The sequence below is a fragment of the Micropterus salmoides genome, unplaced genomic scaffold, assembly GCF_014851395.1.
Source record: "Micropterus salmoides isolate LMB-PRFRI ecotype aquatic unplaced genomic scaffold, ASM1485139v1 Ms_hic_scaffold_12, whole genome shotgun sequence".
NCBI classification, from domain to species: Eukaryota; Metazoa; Chordata; class Actinopteri; order Centrarchiformes; family Centrarchidae; genus Micropterus; species Micropterus salmoides.
The window spans coordinates 385,355-398,708 of NW_024040263.1; the positions used below are offsets into that span (position 1 = coordinate 385,355).

Below are 13,354 nucleotides of genomic sequence, written 5' to 3' on the forward strand. Positions count from 1 at the left end.
AGTTTGTTTGTTTTTTTACCCCGTGTGTGTTGTGCCTGAGAGTCCAAACTGAGGAAACAAAACGCCCTAATTTCACCGGCGGGATCTTACCACGTGATGCCATAGCACATAAACAGATGTCACATGATTTCTAGGGTTTTTTCCAGCATGGCGGCAGGGTCGCAGCAGCTGGCTGTTCCCCTCCTGTTCATCGTCAGTGGTGTTTTAAGTTTTCCTCTTGGCCAGGAAACCAAAGAGAGTGGCACTTGCGGATACGAGGTCAGCTGCGTTTTACTTTTCTTCATTTTTTCTGTGTGTGTTTTTAGTTGTTTAACGTCACTTCGCTAAAACGGATGACTTTCTATTCCCCGTGGCTACTTTCAGTTTCATTCAACCGCCTATTAAATTTAATTTCCTGTTTGTTTGGGAAATGAGATTACTCTGAAAATAACTGGACGAATTTATTTTATTAATTAAGCTCTAACGTTACTGCCTTTAGTGTCTTCTTTAACAAAGTGTTAACTAAACTAGTAGCCCAGTGCTGTAGATGTGGATGTGCCTTAGTGTGTTTTTGTGTGTGCGCAGTCATGTCATGCCACCAAGCCCAACATGCTGAATGTCCACCTGGTCCCTCACACACATGACGATGTCGGCTGGCTCAAGACTGTTGACCAGTACTACTATGGAGGTCAGTCTGACATAAACAAACACACACACGTTTGTTCCTGTATCCATGGGGACACCTTCTTGACATAATGCATTCCCTGGCCCTTTATGTTCACCTTAGCCTAATTCTAACCTGAATACTAAAACCAAGTCTTAACCATCAAAAAGCATTCTCTATCTGTGGGGACCTCAATTTGTAGACACAGTCCCCATCGGTTAGTGTGCAATTAGTCCCCGTACATGAAACACTCACACTGAATATACCTCCCACACATCCTCCTTCCCCATCTTTAAAAAAATAAAGGAACCAAATTTATATTCAGAACGAGCACATTGCGTATTGAGTTATATTTTTGCTGAGCTTACACACATAAGGAAGAAAATTAAATGAGATAAAAACCACAACCACGTTTTGTGGCTGCAGTGACAGAATGTGTAAACTACCTAACTAGGCCAAATGTAAATTAACAAATACATGCACATCTGTCCCAAAATGTCTCATTCACCTCTGTCTAAATAACAAATTTAAACTGTGCCAGTTGTAGTGAGAACGGCCGTTCTGCAGGTGCAGGTCATCGTCTCTTGACCTGTGTGTGTGGTTATATAAGCAGAGATTATCTGCAATATAAATAAATATCTAATATGTACTGTGTGTATGTTCAGATTTTGTTCATGTATTTGTGCAATATGATAGGTCAGGGTAAACACAGACTCTGGTGTTCTTTAGTTCAACCTAAGAATATGTTTCACAAATGTTAGATGTTCTTTCACCGCAGTGAGCTTCTTGGAGCTGTGATTCCTACATTTGTGTATCTGTGAATAGATCGTAATGACATCCAGCATGCGGGGGTGCAGTACATCCTGGACTCAGTGGTGGATCAGCTGTTGAAGAATCCGGACAGGAGGTTTATCTATGTGGAGACGGCGTTCTTCTACCGCTGGTGGAAACGGCAGAGCGCCAGCATGCAGCAGACAGTCAAACAACTGGTTAATGAAGGTACATGAACCAACACTGAACATTTATGGTTAATTTTGGAAGGGTTTCGCTCCATAACCTGACTAACGCCCCACCACCACCCCCACACCCACCAGGCCGTCTAGAGTTTGTGAATGGCGGCTGGTGTATGAGTGACGAGGCCACAACCCACTACAGCGCCGTCATCGACCAGATGACCATGGGCCTGAGGTTCCTCAATGACACTTTTGGGTCTTGTGGTCGCCCCCGTGTCGCCTGGCACATTGACCCCTTTGGCCACGCCCGCGAACACGCCTCCATGTTTGCGCAGGTAGTTTATCTTAAAGGAATAGCTCAGCATTTTAGGAAATGCATGTCACTCTTTCACAGAGAGTTAGATTTTAAAAAAGTTGGTTTTGCAGGTTATTATGTGCTGGATTATTTCTTGGCTTGGCTGTAGTGTCTTCCTGGAGTCACAGCGGGGTTGCAACGCAGCCAGCAGAGACTTCAGCAACACTTGGGATTAAGAAATAAGATATAAGGTGTTAATTTGTGAGCTTTTTTTGTTGCCTTTTGACAGAGCCAGGCTAATTCTTTCCAGTTTGTATGCTAAGCTAAGATAACCAGATGCTGGCTATAGTATCATATTTGCTGTGCAGACCAGAGAGTGGTGTCAATCTTCTCATTTAACGCTCAGCAAGAAAGCAAGCAAGTAAGCTTTCAAAATCACAAAAGATTCCTTCAAGACCTATTCAGCGAAATATATTGCCTTAGCCTTCGTAGCCAATCCACGGCTTCAAGCTTGCAGCATTGGAGCTTGCAAACATTCATCTCTGAGCTTTATGCTAAATGTTTCCTGTGTGTTTTATTCCAGATGGGGTATGACGGCCTCTTCTTTGGCCGTCTGGACTACCAGGATCGGGCTCGCAGGATGTCCAAGAGGGAGCAGGAGCTTCTGTGGAGAGCCTCAGACAGCCTCACAGCCCCCGTGGCTGACCTCTTCACCGGTAACAAAAGCCCCCACACATGCACAAATGCTGCTTCTCTTCTTGATCGATTCTTTAATGTTGACTCGAGTTATGAAAATAAGGATTCTTCCACTTTATGAACAGATGACACATTTTTTTTGTAAATTGGTTGAACCAACCATTTAAACGTTTCCCTTTACTGCACCTCCCAATAGGCATCCTTCCCAACGGGTACAACCCTCCTACAGGGTTCTGCTGGGACCAGTTCTGTGATGACCCACCAATCAGAGACGACCCTGACCTGGAGGACTATAATGTCGATGATGTGGTGAAGCGCTTCATCAACATCGCCAGCAGTCAGGTTGGACACACATACACACATGACCACGCACTCACCTTAGCAAAGGCCCCCAAGTGAATGTTTGAAGGATATAATGATTAATGACAAGCTCGCTGTACACACGGTGTAAATAGTTTGAAAAGAAATGTCAATTCTTTAATTACAAGCTACATGAATCAACAACCATAAAGGACACGAGGACTGTCAAACTTTTCATTTTGATTTAGTGGCATGATTAGATGTGGTAGCGGTGTGGGTGTCTTTATAGCCACTCATTCGCCTCCTATTTTTCCTCTCTCAGGCTACGGTGTATAAGACCAATCACATTATCATGACCATGGGCTCAGACTTCCAGTATGAGAATGCCAACCTGTGGTACAAGAACCTGGACAAGCTGATTCACTACGTCAACGCCCGGCAGGAGAATGGAAGCAAAGTCAACGCGCTCTATTCTACCCCGTCCTGTTACCTCCAGGAGCTGCACAGAGCAAACCTCACCTGGTAGTCTGAACTTTAAAAGAGCTTGTTGGAGTACCAGTGTCAGAATTATAGCCATAATGACTGTTGAGTGTGCGTATTTGTGCTGCAACTTCATTCTCTTTCAACCCAGGGCTCTGAAGACAGATGATTTCTTCCCCTATGCAGACAACGCTCATGATTTCTGGACCGGCTACTTTACCAGCCGACCAGCACTGAAACGTTATGAGCGGATCAGCAACAGCAACCTGCAGGTAGTTTGAGGTCCACTCTTCGAGTCCAAACTAGGGCTGAACGACTAATTGCATTAGCGATATTATCGCGATATGATAAAACGAGATTTTCTAATCGCAAAGGCTGCGATTACGCTCTGGTCACATGGCACGCGAGAGTAAAGCAGTCTGCAGAGGAAGCATCAACTTCGCACATTACGCTGTATCTTGACTTGTTGTTGTACAATGGCCTTAGGCTTTACAGAAGCTGACTCCACAGAAACTTAAGTGTCACACAGGACAATTGCCAAAGTTGTTGGCCAACTTTCGAATTGAACCTCAAACTGAGTATTTTTTTAGGTTTTTGATGAGAGATGGACTCTTAGGAGATTTGAACTGAGATAAGGATTAATTGGTGGTTGAACTGTGGGTTTTGTATTGAGCGCTTACTGTATAATACAGTTCACACTGGTGAACTTTGTTTTTCTTGTGGTCTGTAGGTAGGCCGACCTGATATTATATTATTTAATGCCATGACTTGACTCTCAAATTATCTTTCTCATATAATTTGATATTTCTTCTCCACCATTGCTCATAATAATAATTCATGCATCACCTAATTTCATCAAGGCCTGGCCTACAAGAAAGAACAGTGTATGTTTAATCTATTTAATATTGTGTTGATCATACTATACACTGATTTATTGCTTGTCCGCTTTGAATAACACAGGAGCTAAAGAGCTTAAAAATTAATCTCATAGTAAATCGCAGTTGCAATATTAGTAAAAATCGTTCAGCTCTAGTCCAAACACGGACTCGATCATATTTAAAGCCAAAATCTAATTGCATTCTTCCCATTCGACGTTGACAGAGCATGAAGGATCACATTTGGGAATTTGCTTTACCTTGTTCTGGTTAGTACACAGTGAGAATGTCATTAACAGTCACTTTAAAGCACTATTATTTAGTATGGAATATTTAGTTGGATGTTAACACACTAACATGCTAAACATTTGCGTGTTAGTATATTAACATTGGTATTGTGCAGTCAGCATGTTAATAAGGTAACCTACAGCACGTACACTAACATATTGACATATAGTGTGGCATGCTGTGTCATTTAGCACTGAAGTATGATGTCATCAGCATGTCATTGTGCCATGTAAGCGTTAATCTCAAAGTAATGTCAAAGCTCTCTCTCTTTCCCCTACATCAGGGGTCGGCAAACAAGTCTGGCATCGGGACAGTTTTGTTTTAAAGCCGTTACAGGGCGGGCCAGAACAAAGTCAAATTATTTAAAATCATACTGTATGTACGTTTAGCTCAGTCGGTACTGTGCGGGACTCCCGGTAGATAGGTTGTAATATGAATTCCAACTTACTGTGGATATTTTTTTTTTCTCCCTTGTTAAACAAATTGAACAAAAGGACACTTTTGCACACGCTCATAATAAAGCATGTGCTGCAGTGTGCATGCGCGTTCTGGCGTTTGATCCGCATTCATTTTCATTTCCCTGAGGAAATTCAGGAGAATCCAATCACACGTTTACTGACCGCTTTTTCAGAGGTGTGTCAAGCACGCATAGACTCTTTTGAATTGTCCTTCAGAACTCTTCAAAGTAAAATATCTTAATAAACTCGACATGAAGCATCGCTGCAAAAAAAGTTCTCATGCTTTTATTTTAGAGGCACAGTCACTTAACAGGAAGTGGTTATGTGAGTAACTGTAGCTGTCATGACTGAGATCTATTTCAGCATCAGCCGTTATCAATTTATTTATTCTTTATTTTTATGCTATCCACCTATTGCCGACCACTGCCCTACATGATTAACTACAACCTGTTGATGGCATTAATCAGCGGATTACCAAAGTCAATAGGAATCCTCCTCTGGAGCCACAAATGTCTGTATTAAATGTTATATTACTCCATCTGATAGATAAAAATATTGTACACCGCTGAACAGATTGTAACTGTGTGGCTTTGTTTTGTTTTTTTACAGACGTGTAACCAGCTGGAGGTACTTGGTGGTCCGGTCTCCAGGAAGGGACCCTTTGGGGAGGGCGACAGCCAGACCATGAGTTAGATTTGTTTTTTATTGCTTCTTATTGTAAAACATTGCTGGCATTTGCCGAGTGGGGAAGGCAGCCAGTGTGTTACCATCTAGTGGTCACATTCATACCTCCAGTGAGAAAAGATTCAAGCCAAAAAATGAATGGCTGAAGAACTCCCCACATATGACATATCCTAAGTGTCGTCATTTTCAGTGGCATACTGGTCTTGGTGTTAATAAATCTGACTGGATACCAGACTGTGGACTGACTGACAGGTACTTGTTTCTGATGTCTTTGTCAGAGAAAGCCATGGCGGTGGCTCAGCACCATGACGCAGTGTCAGGCACAGAGAAGCAACACGTAGCAAATGACTACGCTAGGAGGCTAGCTAACGGCTGGCAACGTTGTCAGGTATTTCAGGCTTTACACGGCATTATCTTGTTCAACATAATCCTGTATGTTTTGTGCAGTAATATTTTGAGCTTCTGTGGTAACACACATTGTAACAGTATCCACAGACCTCATAGAGAACAGTTTTGGTAGAAAGTTTATTCCAATAAAAACTGTTTATTTAGATCCGCTGCGAACGTGTATTATGGGAGTTATCAAGCCTACTGGAATGTAACTTTTTACCAAACACACTGTTTAGCTGAAACTGCTTTGTATGACCGTTTTTATGTGCTTTGTTTATTTTATTTCTCTCTCAGGTTTTGGTCAGTAACAGTCTGGCCGCTCTGAGTAATTCGCCTGCTGAGCGAATCTACTGTGACAACCTCAACATCAGTGTGTGTCCCCTCACTGAGTCCAGCAAAAAGGTGACACACAAACACACATCCAGGAAAAAAACGTATGTTTTTGTGGGGACACCGCCAATGATTTTTACTACAAGATGAATTCCTTAGATCCTTTCTTACCCAACAACCCCTAACTTTCTGAACACAATATTAAAGGGTACTTTGGATATTTATAAACCCATTTTAACATATTTTTTTTCACATATTTTTTAGGTCAAAATGAAGCCATCTAGTGCACAGATTCCAAAACATTCTGTACCTACTAGTCATTTTGACCCCAAAATATGTGAAAACCGGGCCCTGGTTTAAACGTACCAAAATGATCCTTTAACATAACCTAATTCTGACTGTAACTGTAAAACCAATTCTTAAACCCAGCCCCCACGACATCAATGACTTTGGCTCCTCACAATACGACATAATGAAGGACACATGGAGTGCATGCAAACAGAGACAGATATTGTACATGCCTTTTCTCAGTCTTTCAAGAGAGGTTCACGTTGAATTAAAAAGAAAATCTTCTAAATAGAATATCAGTTTTGTTATTACAATGCTCAACCGCACCCCTCCTCCCTTCCTCTTCCCCTTCCTCTCTGGCTCTCTCAGTTCTCAGTCAATGTTTACAACCCTCTTGCTCGCCCCGTGACTTGGCCTGTCAGGCTCCCGGTAAATGGAACCGCATACGTCATATCAGATGCTGAAGGCAAATCTGTGGACTGCCAGGTTAGTGCGTGTTTCTTTTATTAAGTATGAGAGATTTATGATTTGAAGATTCCAAAAGTGCAGTATGATCATATCTTAAAGTCTTCAGATGGGATTTTATAAAGTAATCCAGATCCTACAGAATTCTGGTTATCATTTTAGCCACAATCCTGAAGCGGGGGTGTGTCTCTTTACGACTTTTTTTTCTTTTTTTTTTTTTTTTTACGGAAATGTGAAACAATAAAACACAACAAGACGGCTTCTCTGTGTCTCTGTTCCAGGTGGTTCCAGTGTCCACAGCCACCTGGGAGGTGAGGAGAAACAGAGGCTTAGCTGTCAACGAGCTGGTGTTCCAGGTTCAGGCTCCTCCTCTGGGCTTCACCACCTACTCCGTGTCCCTGCTTAAGGACGGGCCTCCACCTGCCACCACACAGCACCAAACTCCCAAAGCCATCCAGAACAAGGTCTTTACCACAGCATTATTTATACACTTGCTTTGTGCTGCGCCGTGGGAAATAAGTACATTATGGTTTAAAGACAAATGGCACGGTTTACTTTAAAAAACGAATCAAAAACAAAACGAGGTCAGAAAGGCAGATAGTGATTGTTTAAATTCACACAATGTTACACCAATACAGTGTTAACGTGACTTCATAAAAACTTACATCGATCAGTTTTAGAAACTCAGACATTTAAAACTAAACTAATCTCACTTTTTCTAAGAATGTTACATATTAAAAAATGAATGAAGCAGTGCTGTATAAAAGCCAATCTGGCGCACATAGTATTTGTTAATTGTACATGTGTTTTCTAATCCTTCTATACATGACAAAGTACATTTGCATTCTATTCTGATAGCTGAGTATTTGTGTGTCTGTGTGGTCCAGTTCCTACGTGTGACCTTTGATCCCGACACCGGCCTCTTGAGTAGCCTCAGCAACCTGGAGACCAAACAGACCATCAAACTGACACAGAATTTCTACTGGTTAGTCTCTCTGATAGAATTACATACAAACCCTAATATATTTTAAACTTCCTGTTTGAACCTAAGCCAAGACACTTGCTTTTGTTTTCCGACCTCTTGCTTCCTCACTATTTTTTGTTTTTTTAAAAAATGTGGGTTTGTGTGCGTTGCATGTTCTAGGTACAACGCCAGTGATGGTAACAACTCATTGAGTATCCAGCCTTCAGGTGCCTACATCTTCAGACCCAACTCCTCCACACCTTTCATCGTCAGCAGGAAGGCCAGGACAGAGAGCATTCAGGTAGAGAGCGAGCAGCGTCACTGCTATGTTCACGTGCAGCTTCATTATATCACACTGATTCCTTTTATTTCACTTTTAAACTCACAAGACTCACATGCTGAAATGTTAGTTTGAATTTAAGGACAAACAATTGAGTTAATTATGTAGCTTTATTTTTTCATATGTTTATTTATGAATCACAGGTGAGTGTGTCACATCTGTGTCTATCAGAGAGAGACACTTAAGATGCTAGGCCACTGTTATTTCTAATCCAATAATTGGCATCAGTGATGTTAAACCATTAAATACTTTAAATATGCCAGGAAAAATAATATTTTTTTTTAAATGTTGAAATTGCTTTTTACGCACTCTATGGTAGTCTTTAGATAATAAAATAATTAAAACAGTTTACAGCATCAATATAAAAATATATATTGCGTCCGCCCCCCCCCCCCCTTTCCCTTCCCTCCAGACCTCTTGTGTGCAGGAGGTGAGACAGTGGTTTGCTCCCTGGGTGTCTCAGGTGGTTCGACTCTACTCTGACAGCAGAGCTCTGGAGCTGGAGTGGACAGTCGGACCGCTGCCCATTGAGTGAGTGTGTGTTTATCACTTACGTTAAAGCTGTATAGTCTGCGTATATGTTTTCATGTGTGTAAATAGAAGTACACTATGTAAGTATTTTATAGGCTGCATTTCAGCTGATGTTTGGTTTTTCTAATGTGGAATCATGGCCAAAATGCATCACTTAATCTCTTCTTTCGGTCTCTTTATCCATTAGTGATGCTCTGGGGAAGGAGGTGATCACTCGTCTAGACACCAGCATCAACACCGAAGAATATTTCTACACTGATTCAAACGGCAGAGAGGTGCTGCAGAGAAAGTAAGAGACAGTCCGATTTTTATTTTAATGTTGAAAATACATAGTAACTAACTTATCATTTGGCAAATGTTGGTAGTAATAATAAGTTAACGGTATTTTAATGAAACTCTTTAGTTAGACTGATCTGGAATAAATTATCTTCCAAAAATTGACAGATTTTGGTTTTAAAAATCTAAGTGGTGTTGAGTGGCTGTGTTTTACTGAACTCTCTCTGTCTTATAAGGAAGCTCAGATAAGTGTGTGTGTGTGTGTGTGTGTGTGTGGGTGTGTTGTAATTTTGTCCTAAAGGAAAGATTTCCGGCCCACTTGGAACCTAATGCAGTCGGAGCCCATTGCTGGAAACTACTACCCCATCAACTCCCGTGCTTTCATCAAGGTGTGTGTGTGTGTGTGTGTGTGTGTGTGTGTGTGTGTGTGTGTGTGTGTGTGTGTGTGTGTGTGTGTGAGAAAGTTTTTTTCAGAAATAATCCAAAATTTAAAGGAACTAGAAACTACTTTTTGTGTGTGTGTGTGTGTGTGTGTTTTCAGGATGACGTGGACCAACTCACTGTGGTGACTGATCGCTCTCAAGGAGGAGGCAGCCTCCAGAACGGTTCTCTGGAGATCATGGTGAGATACACACTGCTAACAGTCAGGTAGTTAACCTGGATCAGATCGAACAACAAGACTGACACACACTCAATTTACCAGTCTTTCTGTCTCAGTCAGTACACACACACATACAGAGTCTCTCTCTCTTAACTTCACGCTCCTCCGCCTCAGCTTCACCGCCGGCTGTTATACGATGATGTTCGCGGCGTTGGGGAGCCCCTCAACGAGACGTCGGACATATTCCCAGAAGGGCTGGTGGTCCGGGGCCGTCTCCTGCTCTCCCTGGACCGGCCGCCCACCGCAGCTGACGCACACCGCCCCCTGGCCCAGGAGGTGGTACAGCAGCCGCTGCTGACATTCATTGATGGAGATCTGCATCCAAAAACTCGACTGGAGGTGAGTGAGGAGAAGCAGTCTAATAAATTGACTTTGTAGCTGCATTACAGATCACCAAGCAGCCATGTTGGGTGCCATCTTGGAGGTTGTGAAGAATTGGCTTTATGCAAATAATGTCTAAATGCACAACAACCACAAACACTCTACAGGTCAGATTATTTCATATTAGAGGTACGAATTTCAACCCAGTAAACAATAGAGACTAAATGTTACAAACTAAAAAAATGTGGAAAGTATGTCACTAGGCATGATATTTTCACTTCCTTTATCCTGCAGAACTTTTTGTTTCAAAGCTATTATGTGTCGAATTTTAACATTTTCTGACTTTGGCACCCCCAATGGTGGTATCAAAAATATAGAAAGCCTAAGGCCTAAGGTCCCTTCCTCTTCTGAGATACAACAAAGTTTTTATATAGTTTGAGCTGTTTCAGACTATTCTCATTTCACAAAATCTCAGGAGAGCAGGCTGAGCTGGGTTTTTTTTTTTTTTTTAAATCTCTAGTTGTAATAACATGTTTTCAGCACTAGTAATAATTAGTGACACATAGTGTCAACGTCTTACTAATTTACAGAGACATTTTGCCCTGTAATTCATTCATTAAAACACCCGACGACAAACTTGAAACAGCTGCCTGTTGTGAAAAGACCATCAGGCCTATATGACTGGAGTCAAAGCAGTGAGTGTGACTGTGGGTCTCGGTCTGTCTGTAGTTTTCTGCGCTGCAGGCTGCGCTGCCCCCTGCTCTCCCACCTGCTCACACTGACACAGTGGGACAAAGACTCGGTGCTGCTGAGACTGGAGCATCAGTTCCAGAGCTGGGAGAGCAAACTGAACTCACAGCCTGTCACTGTGAACCTGCAGGTCAGTTACAGTTATGATAAAGACTAATGCTGAAGTAGTTAGATTATTAATGTCCATAACATTTAAATTTTGCAGTGTAATGAAACACAGTCATTTCTTGGTTCAAGCTTAAAAAAAAAGAGGTTTTGCTTCTTTGAGTTCAGGACATTTTATAGATTTACTGTTTAAAGGAAGTGTAAAGTAAATAAAATGAAATGGAAATAATTCCAAGTTTATTGTAACTGCTATTTATATCACCCTGTCTTGCTTTCTGTCTGTGTAGAAGCTGTTTTCCACTCTTGAGGTGCTGGGCGTGTCTGAACTAAACCTGTCAGCCAATCAGTGGAAAGATGAGATGACACGTTTTCAGTGGACACCAGAGACAGGTACACCTACACCTGTCATTATCTTCACTACATTAGCTCTTAACAAGCCGAAAGTAAATTTGGAACATGTAAGTAACACACAGGGTTGCATGTGTGTAGAAAACATTTAACAGAGAATTGTGGCTTTGTTTGTTATATTAAAAAGGGGTTTTGATGAAATGCATTAAAATGGAAATTTAAGTCAGCAATAGTATGGAAAAATTCATTATTAAAAAAAAACAGATTCTGGTATGCAGAGACTCACCGGCTAAACGTTTGTCTTGAGGATGCCATTATAGTAATGGCCATTAAATTATTAATGTCTGCCAATTATATTAGATCAAGATGTCCAGCGGGCAAAGTTGCCATTGTGTTTCAAGGTGATGCCATAGAAAAGTGCACATACTATCTAAAATGGCTCATTCTCTGGTGAGCTTAAAATGTCCTGTGTAGAAGGACATTTGGTCCTTTTTGGTAGCACTAGGAAACAGTAGGATTCTTATTCTGGGGATCACGTGTATTAACAGTACATTCTGTGAGTAGTTGCTGCATCTGCCACTGAGGGAGCATGTTCTAACCCTGACCTTTAAGCTCCAGTGAGAGAAGGGAAAGAGACCAGAAGAAAACCTGTACTCAGAAATCCGTTAACGATCACCAAAGAATAACACCAGGTAGTGTAGGTGAAGTAGTCTCATCTGTCAGCTCTGTGGCAGGAAGCCGCTGCTGGTCAGCTGCCAGTCGCTGATGGACCACTTGGCTGGGTGGTGAGGTTCCAGTTCAGTTTGAACAGTAGACTAAAGAGAGGAAGATGAATGCAGAAGTCCACTGACGCTTTTTAATTCTTCAAGGGTGGTAATCACTGCTCCATTACAGTCAGGTTAACTATATAAAGACGTATTCCCTGCAGGGGGTAATCAAGCAGGCTGTGTAATTTAATGAGTCATAAATGCATTGTTTAGCTTTATTAGTAAACTGTAGGGTGTTTAGTGTTTTTGTAAGCGGTAGAATGTATCTGTTTCACTTCACCTGTTGGTAAGTTTCTACCTTTTGATTTTCTTTGACTTTTGATCTGCTAGTTTGTTTCGACAGTGACATTTGTAGAAATGTCTGTTTGTGTTAAACATTTTTACATGCTGAACCTATTCTTCAGGTGAGAGGCCCCTGCTGAAAACGTTTGAAGACCCCTCCATGTGGGAGGTGACCTTGAGGCCAATGGAGATCCGAACCTTCCTCCTCAGAGTCAGCCTCAGATAAACAAAGGGTTTCTGTTCACACAGCTTATGGTTTTGTGTGAACAAAGGGATGGACAACATACTAAATCAAATCAACCCTGTGGCCAGATATACCTGGGCTGGGATTCCAGAGAAAGATCAAGATTTTGTTCTACTTTTACAAAGAAATAATCTAGAGCTTAAGTTTTTGGAAACCTAGCTGTGATTTTTTTTAATTGCATGTGAGCAAGTCTTCCCTCATGGCTTTCCAAACAGAAAAAAAAAAAATCTGCTTATTTGCCACTTAGTGACAGCGAGTGTCTGAACATGTTTCTCCTTTGAGACAGAAAGTACTGTACAGAATTTGCCGAAGCTGCCTTTTGTACTGCAGACACATCAATAATACTAAATCCCAGATTAGCAGATTTTTTCCAGTTCATGCACTTCCAATAACACACAAATCCTCAGACATTTCCTTTCTACAAATAAAACTGGTGCCAACCTGTACTGCCTGAAGTGCGCAATATTCGCACAGCCTTTGTATTTCTGCCAATGTGTGTATAGTTTGAAAATGATTTTATACCGATCATCAATCACCTGATTAAAAAGAGTCTGTAATTCTTACTCATGGCTACCTGCAGTGTTTTGTTGAGTCAAGAATATATTTACATAAATTGAAAA

General features: G+C 41.5%; 1 protein-coding gene across 1 annotated transcript; it reads left to right on the forward strand.

Annotated features, from left to right (window-relative positions):
• Positions 1 to 104: 104 nt before the first annotated feature.
• On the forward strand, positions 105 to 13,297 carry man2b1 (mannosidase, alpha, class 2B, member 1). Its single transcript, XM_038712711.1, is given in 24 exon segments — positions 105 to 258; positions 565 to 667; positions 1,469 to 1,642; positions 1,738 to 1,931; positions 2,475 to 2,607; positions 2,784 to 2,929; positions 3,210 to 3,409; positions 3,519 to 3,639; positions 5,598 to 5,676; positions 5,951 to 6,060; positions 6,357 to 6,464; positions 7,050 to 7,166; positions 7,427 to 7,609; positions 8,033 to 8,130; positions 8,290 to 8,410; positions 8,862 to 8,980; positions 9,168 to 9,269; positions 9,558 to 9,645; positions 9,798 to 9,878; positions 10,032 to 10,256; positions 10,968 to 11,003; positions 11,005 to 11,118; positions 11,381 to 11,483; positions 12,613 to 13,297. Coding segments are annotated over 24 exon segments (2,994 nt in total). The 5' UTR covers positions 105 to 123; the 3' UTR covers positions 12,717 to 13,297.
• Positions 13,298 to 13,354: the final 57 nt, after the last annotated feature.